Here is an 18,578-nt window from a genome sequence, read left to right as displayed (position 1 = left end):
CCCCTGATGCCTGTTGTGGGCCTCAGTTTTCCACCTATTACAGAGAAACCCTTGCCCTTCGGGGTGGGGTACAGTTGTAGGCAGATCTTGAAGACGCCCCAGTGGAGGAGAGCACTCTGAAGCTTCTAGACTCTTCCAAGCAGGCTGTGGGCACGGGCTTTCTCAGTGTGCCAAAGGAGACAGATATGGCCAGATTTCTAGTTGTTGATTCATTTATTCAATAAAATGTTAAGACTGGGAATCACTGGAAAGCCAGAAAACACCATGTGTCAGGAAGGAGGGAGAGCATTAAGAACTTTTATTGCTGGTGTTGGAGCAGTCACTCTGGAAAATGTGAGAGTTTTACTAGTGCCTAGTAAAATGGATGAGGTGCCTACTCCGTGACCCAGCTGTGCCACTCATATAACACCCACACCTGCCCCAGGAGCCGTGAAGAAGAAGGTTCATGGTAATGCTATTTGTAATTGTCAAATGTGGGGGAAACAGCTGTCCCTCAACAGTGTGACAGATAAATAACTGTGGAGTGTTTATGCAAATATAAAGCAAAGCATGGGGTCAAATGAGCAACTTCAGCTACTCACAGACCCAGTGATGAGCAGAAGAGCAAGGCACACAGAAATGGTGCATCTCATCTGTCTCATCTACATTAAATCCAAATGCAGTCAACACTGGGCTCTCTTCTTCAAGGTGCATCCGTAGGTGGTAAGGCCAGAAAGGAAGATGAGGCCAGTACAAAAGTTGGTATGGCGATGACCTCTAGGTGGAGGAACAGGGTGTATGTGATCATGATGGCTGCAGGGGTGCTAATGAGATTTCCTTTCCTGACCCGGATGGTGGTTACACAGGTTCTCACTACATAGTCATTCTTCAAATCAAATACATCTATGCACTTTAGCATGTAAGATGTGCTCACAATTTAAAAATAAGTAAATGTGATTTATTCAGGGCCCTCAGCAGCATGCATGCTCTTTCCTTTCCTGGGGACTGGGGACACCAGGGTGTCGCTGCCTCTCAACCCTGCTGTCTCGGCTGGGGAGTGGCAGTGCAGGGCCTGGGAGCCTCTGGATCTGGCCCTCTCTGGATGCCCTTGCCCTCTGCTATGTGACTCCATGTCTTGCCAGGCAGGGAGCGGGTCCTGGAACCACAAGGGCCCCTTGAGGAGTCACTCCCTCATCTATCACCCCGACTGGCCTTCAACAGCCAGGGTGCTAGTGCCCAGCTGGTCCGATCTCCATCCTTGGCCTCTGACTCTGCAGCTATAAGCGAATGTGACTAACCCCACAGGACCCTGAGTCAGCCCTGGAGAGCCTGTCCCAGGCTGGGGGAAGGGCGGCCCCAGGGGAGGGCGGTTGGCTGCCCATGAGGGCTTGCAGCCTTGGGGTTTCAAAGATCCCTGTGCCGTGGGGTAGACAGTGGCAGGGATTAGGGAATACTTGGCCCCACCAGCCAAAGGTGAAATACCAGGTACTCCCTCCCCACAGCCCACCCCATGCCTTGCCGAGTCCTTGCTTTCTTCGCCTTCAGCAGGACTATGACCTTGGGATCAGTAGCATCTGCCCAGCTCCAGCTGGTTCACATTTCAGATATTTCCTCCTTCCCTCCACTTCAAACCAGAGTCACAAACCATCAGGCCAACTTGTGATTATCCCAAGTCACAGATAATCCAAACATCAGAGAATCCACAAATCAATTCTCTTTAGTTTTGGAGTGTATATCTGGAGTGTCTTTGGATAAAGGCATTCCTGGGGCTCTGAGAATTCAACAGAAGCCTGATGAAAGCATCTCCATTTCATAAAGGCTGGAAATCTGTCTATTCTTCTGAACCACCCCATCACATCCTCCCGACCTCCTATCTCAGTCCAGCTTGAGCAGAGGTACTTTGATCTCTGGATGGGTGGAGTGATGAGTGTTAGGGGAGGGATGAACAGAACAAAGGGCTAAGCCCGGCACTAGGACTGTTGACAGATTTCAGTCCAGCAATGGAATGGGTTGCTTCCAAGGTAATGAGCTGCCCCTCACTGGGAGGCTGGAGGGCCATCTCTTAAGCACTCTGAAGGGACTCCAGTCCCAATAGGCAGGAAGGGTGCATGAGATGACATGTGCATTTCCTGCTGGCCCAGAGGGTCCAGAGTTCAGGGCTTTCTAACCTGGTCCTGTGATGAGCTCCCACCACCTTCCCGTGGGTCGGAAGAGATGGAGCGTTGGGATGAAAAGACTTCTTTCCCAGGGCCTGCTAACCTTCAGGAAACAGAAAAAGTTTTTTCAACAGGGAATTTAATTTAGAAATCTGGATGGCAGTGACTTTTTTTTTTTTTGAGATGGAGTCTCGCTCTGTCGCCCAGTTTGGAGTGCAGTGGTGTGATCTCAGCTCACTGCAAGCTCCACCTCCCTGGTTCATGCCATTCTCCCGCTTCAGCCTCCCAAGTAGCTGGGACTACAGGCACCCGCCACCACGCCTGGCTAATTTTTTAATATTTTTAGTAGAGATGGGGTTTCACCATGCTAGCCAGGATGGTCTTGATCTCCTGACCTTGTGATCCACCCTGACTCGACCTCTTAATATGTGGAAGGTCATCAGCCATGCTTGGGTTAAGTCCAAGGCAGGTGAATCTGAGGATGCTGGCCTCCCACTGGGGCTCTCTTCGGCTAGGCAGAGGACATGGTGGCCTCATCTCTGCAAGCTCAGGGGTCCCAAGCCTCAGAGGAAGGAATCCAGAAGAGATGGGGGAGGTGAGTCCAATGGGTCTAGTGGGCGCTCAAAGATAGACCAAAGCAAAGCGCCAACACACTGTTAAGCTCTTGTACTTTATTGAGCAGCTGTGGAATTAGGAAGGGGAAGTAGGATAGGGGACACGATTACGTTCCTAAGTGAAGATTTTAAACTGGGCTTTGCAGAGGGTATAATTAGTATGGTCACTGTGTCTTGTAGGATGTTTGGCTACTTGGTGATAGAGCTTGCCAAAATGGTGTCCTTTGGTAAGAACTGGGGGGCAGGGAGTTTAAGAAATTCCCTTGCCAGGCTTGGGGATCTGTAAATATTTCCATTAATCAATAAGTGTGTACTAATCCCGAGTCTTACACTGTGATGCCTCACTATCCCTGCAGCCCTATCCCTACCTCCCTGCCCACCAGGGCTGAGCTCAAATCTGTGTGTTGTGGCCCTCTGCATAGGCTTCAAGGGAGGGAGACTGAGGCTCAACCTGGGACTCAGCAGGGCAGGTGATCAGGCTCCTGGCCAGCTGGAGCCAGAGGGGGATGGGGCATCCTTGGCCCCCGTGCTGCGTGCAGAAGAACAGAGGGCTAAGTTGCGGCGAGTGCATCCTTGATGGCATTGGTGAGAGGGAAGCGCAGATCCTGGCCGCAGAAGGAGCCCTGGAAGTCATCCAGGTCCAGGGCCCATACCATGGCACCTGCCAGCTGCCTGTCCTTCAGGTACTGCACCTGGCAGGGGAGGCCCAGAGGAGCAGGGCTGGGTTCCCTGGCACAGAGTGTGTACAGGGCACATGTGCTCTGTGAGCCCAGCCCAGCCCTCAGTGCAAGGGACAGGAATCTGGCTGCTGGGAGCAGGGCCTCCTTCTTCCTCTTTGTCCTGAGGCGTGGCCTTGGGGAAGCCTACCTTGCTTTTGACGCTTTCCTGGTCGTCGTATCCTACCCACTGGTTGCCTTTGGTGGCATAGGGGACCTGCTGGCCGAGGATTCTATGGACTGTGGCTCCGCGGAGGAAGTCACAGATCTGAGCAGATAACAGGGGAAAGGTCGTTCTGAGACCTTGCAGGTCACCAGGAGACGCCACTCTCCAAATCTCTTTTAGCTCCTGCTGCATCCTGCGGCCTCACTCTCTCCAGGGTCTGCAGGCTGCATGCGTCACACAAGTTTATATAAAACAGATGCAAATGTCCCAGAGATGGTGGCTGCCTTGGCCCTGCTTAGCTTCTTCCATTTAAACAGAGATGTGAGGCCTGCTGGTTGACACTGAGGACAGGCCCAAGGACACACAGAGCAGCGGAGGCTAGATGAAACAAAAAATCTGCCTCTTGACCTCTGCTCTTTCCTGGGCTGGAAGGAAGACCTCAGCCCCATAGCCAGAGGGATATCCCAGGGGCCTAGTGGTGCAGGCCCATGTGCCTGTACCTGCTGGAGACTTTCAGCAACAAATGTCCTAACCTTTCCCTTCCACTTCCTCAGGCATGCTGGGGCAACCGGACATTTTCTTTATTTCCAAAGGAGAAAAAGCAAGAACGTGGTGGGGAATCACCTTCCCCAGGGCTGCCGGTGGTGTGGGGGGAATCCTACCTTCTACCCTAACTCCATTACCTCATAGTAGGCAAGAGTCCCTGCCTCCTTGGTGAACCGGCCTGGAATTCCTGGTCCCGAGATTGGGGCTCCAACACCAGTCTCAGAAGAGGCCAGAGTGAAGCTTTTCCCGAAGGTGGGGATGCCCATCACCAGCTTGCCGGCAGGAGCCCCCAACCTCAACATGTACCCCACAGCATAGTCCTGGGTGGGGTAGGGTGGGAACAACGTGAGCAGTTAGTGCGCAGGTGCGGAAGATTGAGCAATTAATACTGCTGCTGTCTTGACAGCGATTATAGGTATATGGTGCACTGGGGATTCCCCTGTCCCTCCGGGAACTGATCATGTCACTTTAAAGTGAATTTTACAGTTGCATTCTTGAAAAAAATCCTTTGAGGCATAGGAAGGGACTATTACTATTTGGCAGATGCAGAAATCAGGTGATTGGCTCTGGGGGCACAATGGCTCCCACCTCCTCAGTTCCCAGCTTCTCCCCATTCTGCCCCCTGCCTACATTCCATTTACCCTGCAGACCACTTTCCCAAAGCCATGGAGCATGCCCAGACTTTGGGCCTCAGTTTCCTAATCTGTGGAATGGGCCTCATAACCCGTCTTGCAGGACTGTACTGAGGACTAGAGGGGTTGGTGTGTGAGCACTGGCAGTTGGCAGGTCTTGCGGCCCCTTCCTGGCCCTCCCTCCTTCTGAGAACTCACAGTGTTGCTAAATCTGTCAGGACTCGCATCCTCCTGGCCTCGGAACAGGGGACTATGATGGCCTGTGGTCCCACGCCAGGCTCCATGAAAATCGTACGTCATGATGCTAATGAAATCCAGGTGTCTGAGGAGGAAGGGGATGGAGGGTGAGGCAGGAAATTATTAATCGAAAAGATTTAGGCCAGGTGCGGTGGCTCACACCTGGAATCCCAGCATTTTGGGAGGCTGGGGAGGGTGGATCATGAGGCCAGGAGTTCAAGATCAGCCTGGCCAAGATGGTGAACCCCCCCCCCCCTCCGTCTCTACTAAATAAGCCAGACGCGGTGGCAGGTGCCTGTAATCCCAGCTACTCCGGAGGCTGAGGCAGGAGAATTGCTTGAACCTGGGCCGCAGAGGTTGCGCCACTGCACTCCAGCCTGGGCAACACAGTGAGATTTCATCAGATTTCATCTCAAAAAAACAAAAAAACAAACAAAAAAAGAGGAAGTGTTTGGGCTCCCATTTAAGGCTCCAGCAGGATGTGAACAAGGGAAGCAGACAGCAGCCAGACAGGCTGCTAGCCTGAACCCCATTGCTGGCACACCACCCTGTACCACTCCAGGGCATGGGCTCAGGGTCCCACAAGGGCACTTCAGTCAAGAATGGGTCCTCTGTTATGCCCAGCACATGTTTGGGAGCTGGCCTCTATCCCACCTTACCCCCACCACTCCTGCCATGCTTATCTCAGTGAAAGCAGATTCAAAGTAGTATCAACAGACAGCCTGGCGGGGAAAGAGCAAGGCCAAAGGATGACCTGAACCTAAGAGGCACTGGGTGGGAGGAGGTTTTGCACGCCCGCAAAACCCGGTGAGACCCCTGGGGGCGGATTGCACGAAAATACGAGCTTCTTCGGATATGTGGGGCAAATGTTTGAGAGCCACCTGTTTCCCACCCTCTAAAGAATCCATTTAATTAAGCACTGAGTTCACACCTCCCTGGAATCCTAAAGGAAGCTCTGAAGTCATTTTGAAGAGTCTTTGTTTCTTACTCCTGGGTTTCCCGAGACCCATGGCTCTGCTCTCTGGAGAGATGAGGCTGCTTGGCTGTTCCTTGTTCCTCACAGGCATGAGGGGCGGGGTGAGGATGAGGCGTGGGGCCAACAGGAAAGGGGGAGGCCTGTGTGTGTGAGAGAGCCTTGAGGACTCCCCAGCACTCTAGAAAGAGGCTGCTGTTGGCCTTTCCAGGGCCCAGCACTCTGCTCAGCCTGGCATGGAGAAAATACTCTGCAATGGCCAGAGGGTTTGAATAGCTTTTTCCATTTCCCTTTCCAAAATACTTTCATAGCAACTCTCTCAACTGCTTAACAACAGCCCAAGTGAAAAAGGAAAGGCAAGGATTGTTATGCCCCATTTGACAGATGGGGCAACTGAGGCACAGGGCGGGTAAGCGACCTGCTCAAGGTCACACATCAAGGCTTTGGAAGAACTGGGACTGGAAGCCCAGTGTCCTCAGTCTACATGCAGTGCTAGGGCTGGGGGTGGTGGGGAAACAGGAGTGTTGACAGAGGTTCTGGGGAGGCTGCCTGGGGCAGGAGACTCACTCGGATATCTGGGCAATGTCATAGCTGCTGTCAATGGTGACCTTCCCCGCAGACACTGCTGCACTGAGCAGGAGCTGCTTTTTCCCTGGCTGGGCTTCCTTTGCAAATTCAGCCTTCATTTCCTAGATGGGAGACAGGCAGGTGAGAGAGAGGGTCCCAGAGGGCACGAGAGGTAGACTTGTCGAGGGGGCCTAGGTCTCTGTGCATCCCATTTGCTATGATCTCCAATCTGCCTGGGGCCTAGTGGAAGTGATAAAGTGGCTCATCAGTGGTCCCATCCTCAGGCGACTCATCCTTTTCCTAAAAAACTGACTACCCTTGTCCCCAGACCCATGAACGCCCATCAGCACTCAATTACTCCCTGTCCTGGAGGGAGCATCGGAACAGTGGGTGACCCCTATTGGCCTGCAGATGACTTTGGGAGACATTTGCCTTTCGGTCTGTGCTTTGTTCTAGCTGGTACGTGAAATCCCAAAATTAAAGTGATTTCTATTGGTATTGTGAACAATTTGTTGAGACTTCCTTCTGCCTCTGGTAACTGGAGATGCTTGGGCTGCCCCAGACAGAGCTGAGAGCTGCTGGACGCAGTGCATGCTGGGTATGGGTGGCATCAGGATGGGATCGCAGGGTGGACAATGGGCATTGCACTAAGTGGGTAGTGACGAGTGGGTGCTCCGCTCAGTCACAACCTTCCCCCTCTTAGAACCCCACTCCCACCTCCCACCATGGTCACAAGAAGCCTTCCTTGCTGTGTGAGGTCTTCAGGGCACAGGGTCCCAGGACACTGCAGTGAGGCAGAAGTCCCTCTTTGCCTGTCCTCAGGAGGACAGCAGCTGAAGCCAGCTTCTAGCCCATCCCATTCCCTCCTACCTGCCCACCTCCCTCCCTGTCCCTGACCTGACCAGCACCTTGATTAGGGTGGTAAAATGCTGCTTGTCTCTCCGTCCAGGGTAGAGCCAGGCAAGGTCCAGCCCATCAAAGCCGTGGGTGCGCAGAAATGGCGGTACTGACTTGATGAAAGTCTGGCGACTCTGGGTGTTGGAGGCCATCTTGGAAAATCTAGGACCAAATCAGCCCCATGTTGTGCTCAGCACTGATATGCTAGGTGCCTTGGGCTGTTGGTGGGGTTTCCAGGACCTGCAGAGCTGGGAGCCTGAGGCCACACAGCTCTGGGAGGGCATGACTGGGAGAGGGGTTACCTCCAGGCATGCATGTGCCTTAGAGCCAGGCATTCCAGGTTTCCAAGTCCTACTCTATCACTTACTAGCCAACCACTGTGAAAGGCTATAACCTGAGTCTCAGTTTCATTATCTGTAAAACGGGGACAATTATAACAGCTCACCATACTGTTGTGAGGACGACACGGGATCATGGGGAGACAGGGTGCTGGACACAGAGAGAGCACCCAGCACATAGGTGCCAACAGTGGCCATACCCACCCCCATTTCAAGCCCTGCTCCAACCCCACCTAATCCAAAGACTCCTCCCAGGGTCTCCCCACTCCTCAATTTCACCATTGGTTTCCATCTGTCTCTTTCCAGCCCTAATGGCAGTAGCCCCAGAAGTCCCATATTTTTGGGCCTGTAAGGTCGTAAATACAGCGTCAGCAGGGAATTGGGAGATCCACTGTTAACTTGCTGTGTGACTCTTGGCAAGTCCCGCTCCCTCTCTGGGCTCTGCTTTCTTTGCTACACATCAGGCAGGCCCCTGACAACCAGGTAGGCCTTGTACCTAACCAGTCTGGAGCCCCTGGAACATCCATACCAGGGGTGGGGGAGACCCAAGCTCCTCACTCCTGTGCCATCATCCTCTGCCGTCCTGCCCCTGGGGAGAGGCTCCTACCTTTGAGAGCCAAAGTTCCATCCTCCGACAGACAGGAGCGTCTTCAGATTGGGGTTCCTGTGGGGCACAGGGAGGTGGGGAGGGCAGGGGTGGAATGTGGTTGTCATGACACTGGGTGGCCCCATGTCTTAGAGGCCATAGTAGGTTTCCTGCTTTGGGTGAGAGGCTGGGTTAGGTCACTGATGTCCTCCCATAGGACTTCTTGGGAATCCCATAGAGATTCATAGTGGTGGATCTCTGAGGGGTCACAGGCTTCATGGGAGTTACTCTGAGGTCTGCTGCCCATTTTTGTTTTCCCCAGTGGAGAAGACAGAGTATGGCAAAGTAGAGTCATGCACATTTTCCATGCTCCCTGGAGAGCACATTGGTGGCGGGGAGAGGGTTCCCCCTTCCCAGAGGGGCTCAGCTGTGCTTCCATCTACACTCTCTCATCACCCCAAATATTGCCCAGCACCTATGGTCATCCCCTCTGCCCATTTAAGCCAAGCCCCTCTAATTCTCCAATCATAGATGAGTAGGGTGGGGCCTTGCCCATCCTTCTGGGTGGGGTTGCCCTGCCCTGGGACCAGGCCAGCTGGTCCCTACTCTCCTGGCCAGCCCTGGCCCAACCTGTTCTTGAGTGTGTTGAGCATGCCGTAAAGCGTCACATCATTCCACTCCCAGGTGTCAATGTGATCGTTGCTTATATTGGCAAAGCTGTAGATGATGTGGGTACAGAGGGAACGGTCGATGGCATCTGGGAAGCAGCTCCCGTCGCCTTCCCGGTACTGGGACCAGCTGGTGTAGTAGCAGACCAGTTTGTATGCAGAGCCTGAAGGATAAGTCAGGGGTGGGGCCGGGGCCAGGATTCGGCAAGAGACCTCAGGCTGAGCCCAGAGCTGAGCACCAATGGGGTGTGGGGGTGGGTGAGGAGGAGTGGGGTGCAGATTGTGAGCAAAGTCATAATTCTTAAATGCAAGGAGCTGGTTCAGGTACCCCTGCCTCTGGGGAGTTCCCTGACTGGTGAAAATAAGGCCTGTTTGAAAATGCTTAGAAAATATCAAATGCAGGGGATGAATACACTATAGGCATTGTGTGGGGGAAGGGCAGGAGCTGGTGAATAAGGGTGAAATGGGACCTGGTGCCAGCACAACAGGCTTCTTGGAAGCAGTGGCTTTGTAGGAGTGGAAGGCCCAAGACAGCCTGTGTCACAGATGGCTCTGGCTTTCAGGCTGGTACCTTTAGTGACCTGCAGTGAGGTCCTTCGTCCATGAGGGACTCTGGCCCACCTTTCTCTGCCCCCTGGTGAGAGTGCCTTTAACTTGTAACCCACCCAGAATGGCAGTCCTGTGCTCCCTCAGCATGTCCCCCAGACTGGGGCACAATATCACAATGGACCAGGAAGTCCTTCCTCGCCTCTAATTCCGTTTCTCCTGCTGCAAACAATGTGGGCGTCACTCATCCAAGCAGCTACTGGGCAACTGTACCAGCAGCTCTCAGGGACTGTTAGTCAAAGCCTTCACTGAACCAGGACCTTTTAAAATTTCTTATTTTGAGAATTTTCACATAACCAAAGAGTATAGTAAAATAAACATCCATATACTCCTCACTCCGGTTTAGCGAACGTGAATATTTCCAAGCCATTGAAACCACAGAAGGAACTGGCAAAGTGTTCCCCTGGATCTAAGACCTCTTCCACACCTGCCCTGTGCCCTCGCCACACCTCTGGACTTAAAGTAGGGGTGGAGGGATTACTCACAGCACTGGAGCAGCACCAGGACCACACAGCCTGAAGAGAAATCCAGGGTCAGAACCCTGCAAGTGCATCCTGCCCTTCCGCCCTGCTCCCTCCCCCAAGCAACTGAGAACCACCCCCAACACCGTCCCCCCCACCTCCTGGTTGCAGCCTCAGTCCCTCCTCTGGCCCCTGGCTCTGCTTCCCCTCCTGCTTTCCCCACTCCCTTAGTCCCCTACCCAGCAGGTAGATGGCTCTGCGGGCTGTCTGGGCCTGAAAACACAACTCTGATGGATTGAACTTGACTAGCCCAGGTACCTGTTTGAGCCGCCTTCACACACATTCTGGCTGTCGCAGAGCAGGTCAGGGTGTAGCCTCTTCCCTTGCCCACGGCTCCTGGTGCCAGCTACCTAGACAGGGCCTCTTCCCCAGGCCCTGTACTTCCTTTATATACCTGTCCCACTCCACTCCCTGATGCAGCAAACCAGCCCTTTTATGGGAACTGAGCTATGTGTCAATGAAGGAATCACGAGGCTGGCAAGTGGAGGCGGGGGAGTACTATGGATTACCAGAGGAGGGTTGAGAAACCACAGAGTTTTGAAAACTTTGGGTCAGGTCTTCATGAGGCACCTGCCAGCAGGGGAGCCACTAGGGTGATGATGGGGGGCTTCCGGAGATGTGACTCAGCCGCATTTCCTAGCCTTCCTCCCACTCCTGCACCCCACCACTGGTGCTCTTGCCAGCAATTTCCTGGCTTTTCTGGCAGCCTCTACCTTTGCATCTTCAGCATTCACTCCAGGCCCCTGGCCAGGTGGAAACTGGGCACAATTGAGTTACATAAGCCACAGTGCCCTAAACAAGGCAGTTGTTTTCTTCCCAGGCTCAGCATTGCCCTGCCTGACCTACCCTCCTACTCCTACCCTCCCCCTCACACTTTCTCTGTGTCTTCAGGCTGGGTAAGGGCCAGAGAGCCTTGGGAGGAAGGAAAGCAAACAGCCTGAAACTGAGCACTCCCTTTTGGGCCCATGTCTGCTTTTTTTCCTTTTTTTTTTTTTGGCAGTTTATGTGCTGATTATTTAGAGGGAAAGACGGGGAAATTCCCAAGAATGGTTTAAGCCCTGGTGCGATTTTGTTTCCGTTTTGAAATTCCCATAAAGATGAGTGAGATAGGATCTTTTGCAAGCTCGGTGCTGCAGTGAGGCACTACGGAGGAAATACAGTTCCTACAGGCAGCTGCATGGAGCATCTCGGATCAGTCAGCTCCCCGTCGCTTTCAGTGAGGCTTTGGAACCCAAGCCTGATGATACCGCCCCTCTCTAAATCCTTCAGTGATCTCTCATCACTCCTAGGACAAGAATAAAACTTCTTAACGAGGCTCTCTGCCTGATTACGTCCCTGTTTGTGGATACTTTTTTTTTTTTTTTTGGCCAAATATCCAGGACAACTCCATTCTTTGTAGGCTTAATAGGCAGTGAGTGAAAAGTTCAGATCTCCAAGAGCCAGAATGGATCCGAGGGCTTCTGAAGAAAGGACGTTTATTTTTCACTAATGTTAGGTCATAATCGAATTTTGTCCAGGCTGGTTTTGCAGCTCTCTCTTGGTGAGGTCTCTCTCCTCTCTCCCTCTTTTTTCCCTCGTTCTCTTTTGTCTTCCTTTAAAACTCAGCCAGTCCCTTCCCTTCATTGTAAGAGGGGTGGACAAAAAGTGGCTTGTCCAGAATCACGCTTGGTGAATACTAAAGGGGCATCACTTTTCCTTTTTAAGATGATTGCCTCCTTTTGTACCCAAGATGACTGACAGCAATGATAGTCAGTGATAGCTTCTTCTTGTTCACTTGGGGCGCTGAGAGGTGGACTTCTAATTTCTAATAGTGATATTATGAAGTGGCATGCAAATGCAAAATTTTTCACCACAGAGCACAGGATGTTAAGAAAACACCTCCTATTTTCACTATCTTCCTCTGTTAAAAATTATTTCATAGGCTTACATTGGCCCAAGCCTTGCTGTCCTATGCTCCCTCCAGCTCAGTTTATTAATTCCACATGTTCTGTCTGAAGTCAGCTTTGTCACAACGAATGGCCAAGACACCCCCTGGGCCTGTGTCGACAGGATTTGCCAAGCGTGCCATTGGCTCACCACCTCCCAGCCTTATCTCAGGCCATGACCCCCACACTCCCTATATTCCACTCATGCTTGTATGTCTTTTTTTTAATCCTTATATTTGCTCTACTGACTCCCACCACAGGGCCTTTATATATGACATCCACTTGCCTGTAAATAACTATGAAAGATCTGAGATTTTATGCTGCTTGCAAATTAATGAGATAGTTACAGTTTCATGGATGTTGGCAGAAGACAGGAGACTCCTAGGTCAGAGACAAAGACAAAGGACTTTATTATCCATAGCACAGCAAGCAGCATGAACTTCATGTTTGGGTCAGTTCCCCTTAGCCCCCAAGTCCCACAAGGGCAGTATTGGAGGAGCCCGGGTAGATGCTGTGAATGCAATGAGTTACATCACAGCAGAGGAATCACTAGTTTAAGGAACCCAAATCTTTCATGTTGAGCAGTAAGCCTTCCTCACCTTGGCCAGCCCAAGATAAGGGAGACATTATCTTTATTACTGGAGAGTAAACAAATCTGCCTTTTGGTCTGGAGGGGGCACTCTTTCTATCTTCCAAGGCTGTTTGCTGTGCAAACATCACTAAAAAGATTGCCTAGAACAAAGAAGCCGGTGCCTCTGTGCATAAGCTGTGCAGGAAATGCAGGCAACCCATGGAGAATTGCAGCCTAACACTGCTCTTCTTTGGCTGCTTTATTCTTCCTCATCCTTCAGATTGCAGCTCAGCAGGCACCTTGTCTGCAGAAAAGGCAATTTCCAGGTGACAGAAAACCTGCTATGGGGCTGTCAGAGCACTTTGTACCTCTCTCCTTAATATGTGACTCAGTTATAATTTTATATGTTGTGTGTGGGAGTGGATGTTTTATTGTTTGCCTCCCTCACTAGACTATACACTCAGTAAAGGCAAGGGCTGGGTCATTTTATCCACCTTTGTATCTATCCCCAGTGCTTGAGACATAGTAGATGCTCAGTAAAGTACTCATTGAATAAATTAGTAAATGAACAAATGATCTCAAAATGATGCAAAACTTCATACTCTTATATTTTGGGTTTAAACTCTGATGTTCTCAAAATTTCATCTCATTCAATAGTTTTTGTTACCCTGTGAAGAACTGACTCAGGACGTGCCATAAAACCACAAAACAAGCTTCCTGACTTAATTTCCCTAATCAAACATTTCTAGGCCCCACAGTACATTGATAGTGTTCAACCAATGCTTTTTAAGCAAGTGTACTAGACTAGTTGCCTTGCACTGAGGTAGACAGTAGAGACAGAAAGGTGAATGGGAACAGAGAGGCAGTCCCTGTCCTCATGAAGCATACAGTCTGGCCAAGAAGATGGACATTAAACAAAGAAAAACAAGTAATGTATTACAAAGGAAAGGTAGGTGTTAGCCTGCCCCCTGCCCACTGCACCCCCACAGAAAAAAACTGTGCAAAAACCTGGGGCAGGAAGAGGCTGTTATGTTCCAGGAACCAGAAGAATTCAAGAGTGGTTGAGGCATGGAATTAGGGGGAGGGAGCTCAAGAGAGGCACAAGATGAAGCTGGATCAGGAGCCAGAGGGTGGACATTACCACCATTCAGAAAACAAGTTCCTGGGAGCCTGGGCTGGCTCCTTGGGCACAGTGGTTTTGAGGATTCCTTCATTTTGCATGGCGTGTCAGAGCAAACAGAGGTGGTGTTGACACCCCACCAAATACTTGAGGAGAATTCTCTCTTTTTCAAGTAGTCTCTTCCTCCAGAGAGTGGACTTCTGCCAGGCAGGAATTCAAATCATCTCCAAATCCTCAGCTCGGTGGTGGTGCTGGCGCACAGCAGAAGCTGTCGAAGACTCAGAGGCAGAAACACTTAGAGAAGAAAACAGTTGCTTGTGAAAAGCGGAAGCGAGTCAGATTTCAGAAAGACGGGCTCATCAAATACGAAACGCAGCAAGTATTTGAAGGGGTAAAAAAATGACCCAAGGTTATCACGTTTAGTGGAGATCAGCATCGTTTTTGCAACACATCTTCACTTAACAGCATAGCAAAAATCAGGGATAAAATTATTTTGTCAGGGAATTCTCTTTTTTTTTTTTTGAGGCAGGGTCTCACTCTGTCACCCAGGCTGGAGTGCAGTGGCGTAATCTGGGCTCACTGCAGCCTCAACCTTCTGGGCTCAAGCCATCCTCCTGCCTCAGCCCTCCAAAATGCTGGGATCATAGGCGTGTACCACCGCACCCAGCTGGGAATCCAAATTTATGGGAAATAGCCAAGGCTTATTATTTTAGAGTCCTAAACCAGTCAGGATAACATATTATTTTTGGCTTATCTCCAGATGCAAATTATCCCCATCCCCACCCCGCAGTGGTACTTGGTCATGAATGAAGCCAGCAGAGTGAAGAGTTGGGCTTTGCCTCCATGGATTTTCTTTCCTTGTGGGCAAATCCTTGCCATTGAGGCATGGGCTTAACAGTGTATGTTGCTTAAAAACTTCCTGATGCAGCATCATCAAATTGATATTTTGTTTTATTTGACCAAAATTCATTTCTATTGACATAACAGGAGGTGTTGATGAATAAATAAATACTTGCTTTTTGTATGGCTAGTGAAACCAGAGCCACATGATATTAATGTTTTACAGTGAGCTTCTGTCTGGAGGCTTTGTAAAGCCCCTAGGGCTGGGAAGAAATTACTTTTATGTGTAAAGTATTATATCAGCACCATTTTCTCTAAGATTCCCATATGTGTTAATATTCCTAGACTGCCAGGAAATGTAGGTTTTATTTATTCATTTTTTTTTTTAACTACCTCTAAGGCTGGAATTTCATCAGTTCTAAAGCCATCCCAGAGTTTTCTAGAGGACTTCATGGGTGTCATTTCCACATGTAAAATGTAGTCTTTATTCCTTAATAGTGGCTTATCATATAACAAAAATTCTTTGTTTGGCCAAATTTCAGTCGGGCTTCTGAATCTTCTCCTGGGCCCATCTGTGCGCTTCCTTGTAAAATCCGGTTTTAGCAAAGAGCCCTGCTAAGTCAATTTAGCAAGAACCCCCTACCCTCAACATCTGATCACCCTTGACATCTGACCAGTTTCCTTGTCCTTCATCACGCCCCAGGGGATGTTTGATCACCCTGGCCTGTCTGCAGCAAGAATCCTGTTAGGTCTGTTTAGCCAGAATCTCCCTTACTCCTGTTTCCTCTTAGTAATTTCTATCCACTGACCTCCTGGTCCTTAGCTACTGATTTCCACTTGCCTATGCTGTATTCATAGTTGAGTCCAATCTCTCCCCACAACTGCAAGACCCCATTGCCCTGGTTCCTGTACCTATCATGACGATCTTGAATAAAGATAATCCGTACATACTTCAACAAATGGCATTGGATAATTTTTTTCTTTAACACATACCTAATTAAATGGAATTTTGGCATGGTCAATATCCAGTTATTTTCTGGTAAGAAAAAGGACAGATTCTCATTGGATCTATATAAATACCCTACAAGACCATAAACATTCATTCTATCTAGAAGTGAACAAGCTATATTAATTTGTTTGGTTACAATTTTCCTCCTCAAATTTATAACATAGGATATTTGATCATAAAAAGGAAAGGAACTTGTAAAAGCACTGATAAGAGGAAAAAGCATAAAGTGTGCTTGTTCTGTTCTCTCACTCAACACAATGACAACCATCAACACAGGAGACTTCTACCACCAAGTGTGTGGGTCTCTCGCCATCACCAAGCAAGCACTTGCAGTGGACACCAGCGGGGTATCCTCCAGTTCAATTCTGATGCTCTCGCCTGCAGAGAGCATCAGATCCCACAGGTTGAGGGCTCAGTCCTACAAAACCGCTGCCCCTTCAGGCACCAACCACAAGTCTGGGCCTCTGGAACTTTTGACTGACCAGCTTCAAGTTGGGGTTCCCACACTCACTTCTTTAGGTTTAATTTGTTAGAGCATTTCACAGAACTCAGGGAAACACATTTACCAGTGCATTATAAAAGATATTACAAAGTATGCAGATGCTGAGATACACAGGGCGAGGTATGGGGAAGGGGCTTGGAGCGTCCATGCCCTCCCTGGGGGTGCTGCTCTCCAGGAACCTCCACAGGCTCAGCTACCTGGAAGTGCTCTGTACCCAGTCATCATGGCCCTTTATGGAGACTTCGCTGGGTAGTCATGATTGACAACCATGTAGAAATGTGATTGGACAAGAAGGGTGTGGTCTAATACTAATAGAGGCGATAGGGAAACCCAGCAAGGCCTGTCTGTTCAGATTCTGATTGGCCTCTATGCAGCATTCCTTCCTCCAGGGAACTGGGCAGACTCTCTTTTGAAACAGGGGTCTTAGGACCTACAATCCGACAAGGTAGGTCAGGGGATTTCTTTATGACCAGAGAAGGGGAAAGATTAGAGAATGTTTTTATTGTCTAAGACCTGCTTCTGAGGCCTACGACACCCCAACATTAAACACAAGATTGTAACAAGGGCTGCGGGAGTTACGAGTACTGTTCTGTAGATGAGTCCAATCGACACAGGTCATTATAATCTGATCAGGCTGCACAGTGAACTTCTGTCCGGATGCCTTGTAAAGCCCCTAGAGCTGGGAAGAAATTGCTTTTATGTGTGAAGTATTATATCAGTGCTATTTTCTTTAAGATTGCCATATTTGTTAATATTGCTAGCCTGCCAGGAAATGCAGGGTTTTTTTTTCTTCTTTCAAAATTGTTCTGATGATACACTAGTTTATAATCTGTTTTAAGATTTCCCATGGGACTTTTTTTTTCTTTTGAAATTTGAAAGTTCAATCGGGACGAAGTGACATTTAAAGAGTGCTTCCATGTGCTGTAAGTATAAAAACCAACACTGGATTTGAAGACATGGGTTGAAAAAAAAAAAGTTAGCTCTCTCATTAATACTTTTTAGATTGACTACATGTTGAAATGTTAATATTGTGGATATACTGAGTCAAATAAAATATATTATTAAAACCTTTTTAAAAAGAGTGCCTTACTCCAGTTTGTGTAGGTATATGTTAAATTCAGAATGAGAGATAGGGTAAGCAGATTTTTTTTCTGATATTAATTAAAATAAAACATCAATCATAATGAAACCAGTTCTTATTCCACTTAGTCCTAGGTAATTCATTTTTGTTTTGTTGGTCTTGGGTTAGGTAGACCAAACTTTCTTCTATAAAATTGTATACTTTCTGATCAGTTGCTCTCACTCTGTATGCAACTACTCAACATGGCCCTTGTAGCAGGAAAGCAGCCATGAGAATACTGACCCAAGGAGCATGACTGTGTTCCAATAAAACTTTATTAAAAAAAAAACCTGACAGCCAGTTTTCTGACCCCTATTCTAGAATCTAGACCAAAACCATTCTAGAGAATCTGAGTCAGTCCCTTGGTTCAGTCTAACAGGTCCAAAGACAGCTTATAGAGGGAAGCCCGTGTCCATGGGTGTTTATGTCCTGTGATATCAATAGTCCTGTTCTTTAGCTTGTAGCAGGAACCTTTAGTATATGAAAGGAAAACGGAAATATCATCCATTTATAATAAAATTAAATGGTTCTGGTTAATCAGCTAGAATGGAGGAGAATGGAGTCTTTTATTAAGGTATAATGTGCAATCGATTTGTATGAGAGAGTGGGGCATTAACAAATCTCCAGGGCCTTAATTTTATCTTTATGGGTAAGAATGTCACCAATTGACAAGGATATTTAAACCTAGAGACAACATTTGAAATAAATGACACGTGATAAGACATATAATTAAGTCCCATTAGGCCTTTTAAGAAGAAGCATCATTGTTGAAAATCTGAGTAATTTGGAGATCTCCTTCTGAATTTAACAGCGCAATCTCTCTCTTTTTATGTACGTATCCTTCCAATAATGCTCCCTTTTTAATCTCATATACAAATTTATGAAGAGACATTATTTCTAAATCGTTTGATTAATTGTTATTATTATTATTTTGAGACAGAGTCTTGCTCTGTCACCCAGGCTGGAATTCAGTGGTGTAATCTCACCTCACTGCAGCCTCCACCTCCCAGGTTCAAGCGATTCCTGTGCCTCAGCTTCTTGAATAGCCAGGATTATAGGTGTGCACCACCACACCTGGCTACTTTTTTTTTTTTTTTCTTTTTGTATTTTTAGTAGAGACAGGATTTTGCCATGCTGGCCAGGCTAGTCTCGAACTCCTCCTGGTCTCGAGTGCTCAACCCACCTCAGCCTCCCAAAGTGCTGGGCTTACAGGAGTGAGCCACCATGCCTGGCCTAATTCATTTTTGAGACAGGGTCTCATTCTGATGCCTGGCCAGAGTGTGGTGGCA

General features: G+C 48.9%; 1 protein-coding gene across 1 annotated transcript; it reads right to left on the bottom strand.

The window, feature by feature from the left end:
• Positions 1-2,786: 2,786 nt before the first annotated feature.
• CHI3L1 (chitinase 3 like 1) lies at positions 2,787-10,817 on the bottom strand. The gene is made up of 10 exons (XM_017851546.1): positions 10,461-10,817; positions 10,167-10,196; positions 9,038-9,239; positions 8,429-8,485; positions 7,495-7,645; positions 6,587-6,708; positions 5,008-5,131; positions 4,315-4,497; positions 3,617-3,733; positions 2,787-3,441 (listed from the first exon to the last, which is right to left on the bottom strand). The coding sequence occupies exons 1-10, from the start codon at positions 10,483-10,485 to the stop codon at positions 3,301-3,303; spliced, it is 1,152 nt and encodes a 383-aa protein (XP_017707035.1). The 5' UTR covers positions 10,486-10,817; the 3' UTR covers positions 2,787-3,300.
• Between the last annotated feature and the right edge of the window lie 7,761 nt (positions 10,818-18,578).

The sequence above is a fragment of the Rhinopithecus bieti genome, unplaced genomic scaffold (assembly GCF_001698545.2).
Source record: "Rhinopithecus bieti isolate Rb0 unplaced genomic scaffold, ASM169854v2 scaffold_33903, whole genome shotgun sequence".
NCBI lineage: Eukaryota > Metazoa > Chordata > Mammalia > Primates > Cercopithecidae > Rhinopithecus > Rhinopithecus bieti.
This window is presented reverse-complemented; position numbering and strand designations above follow the sequence as displayed.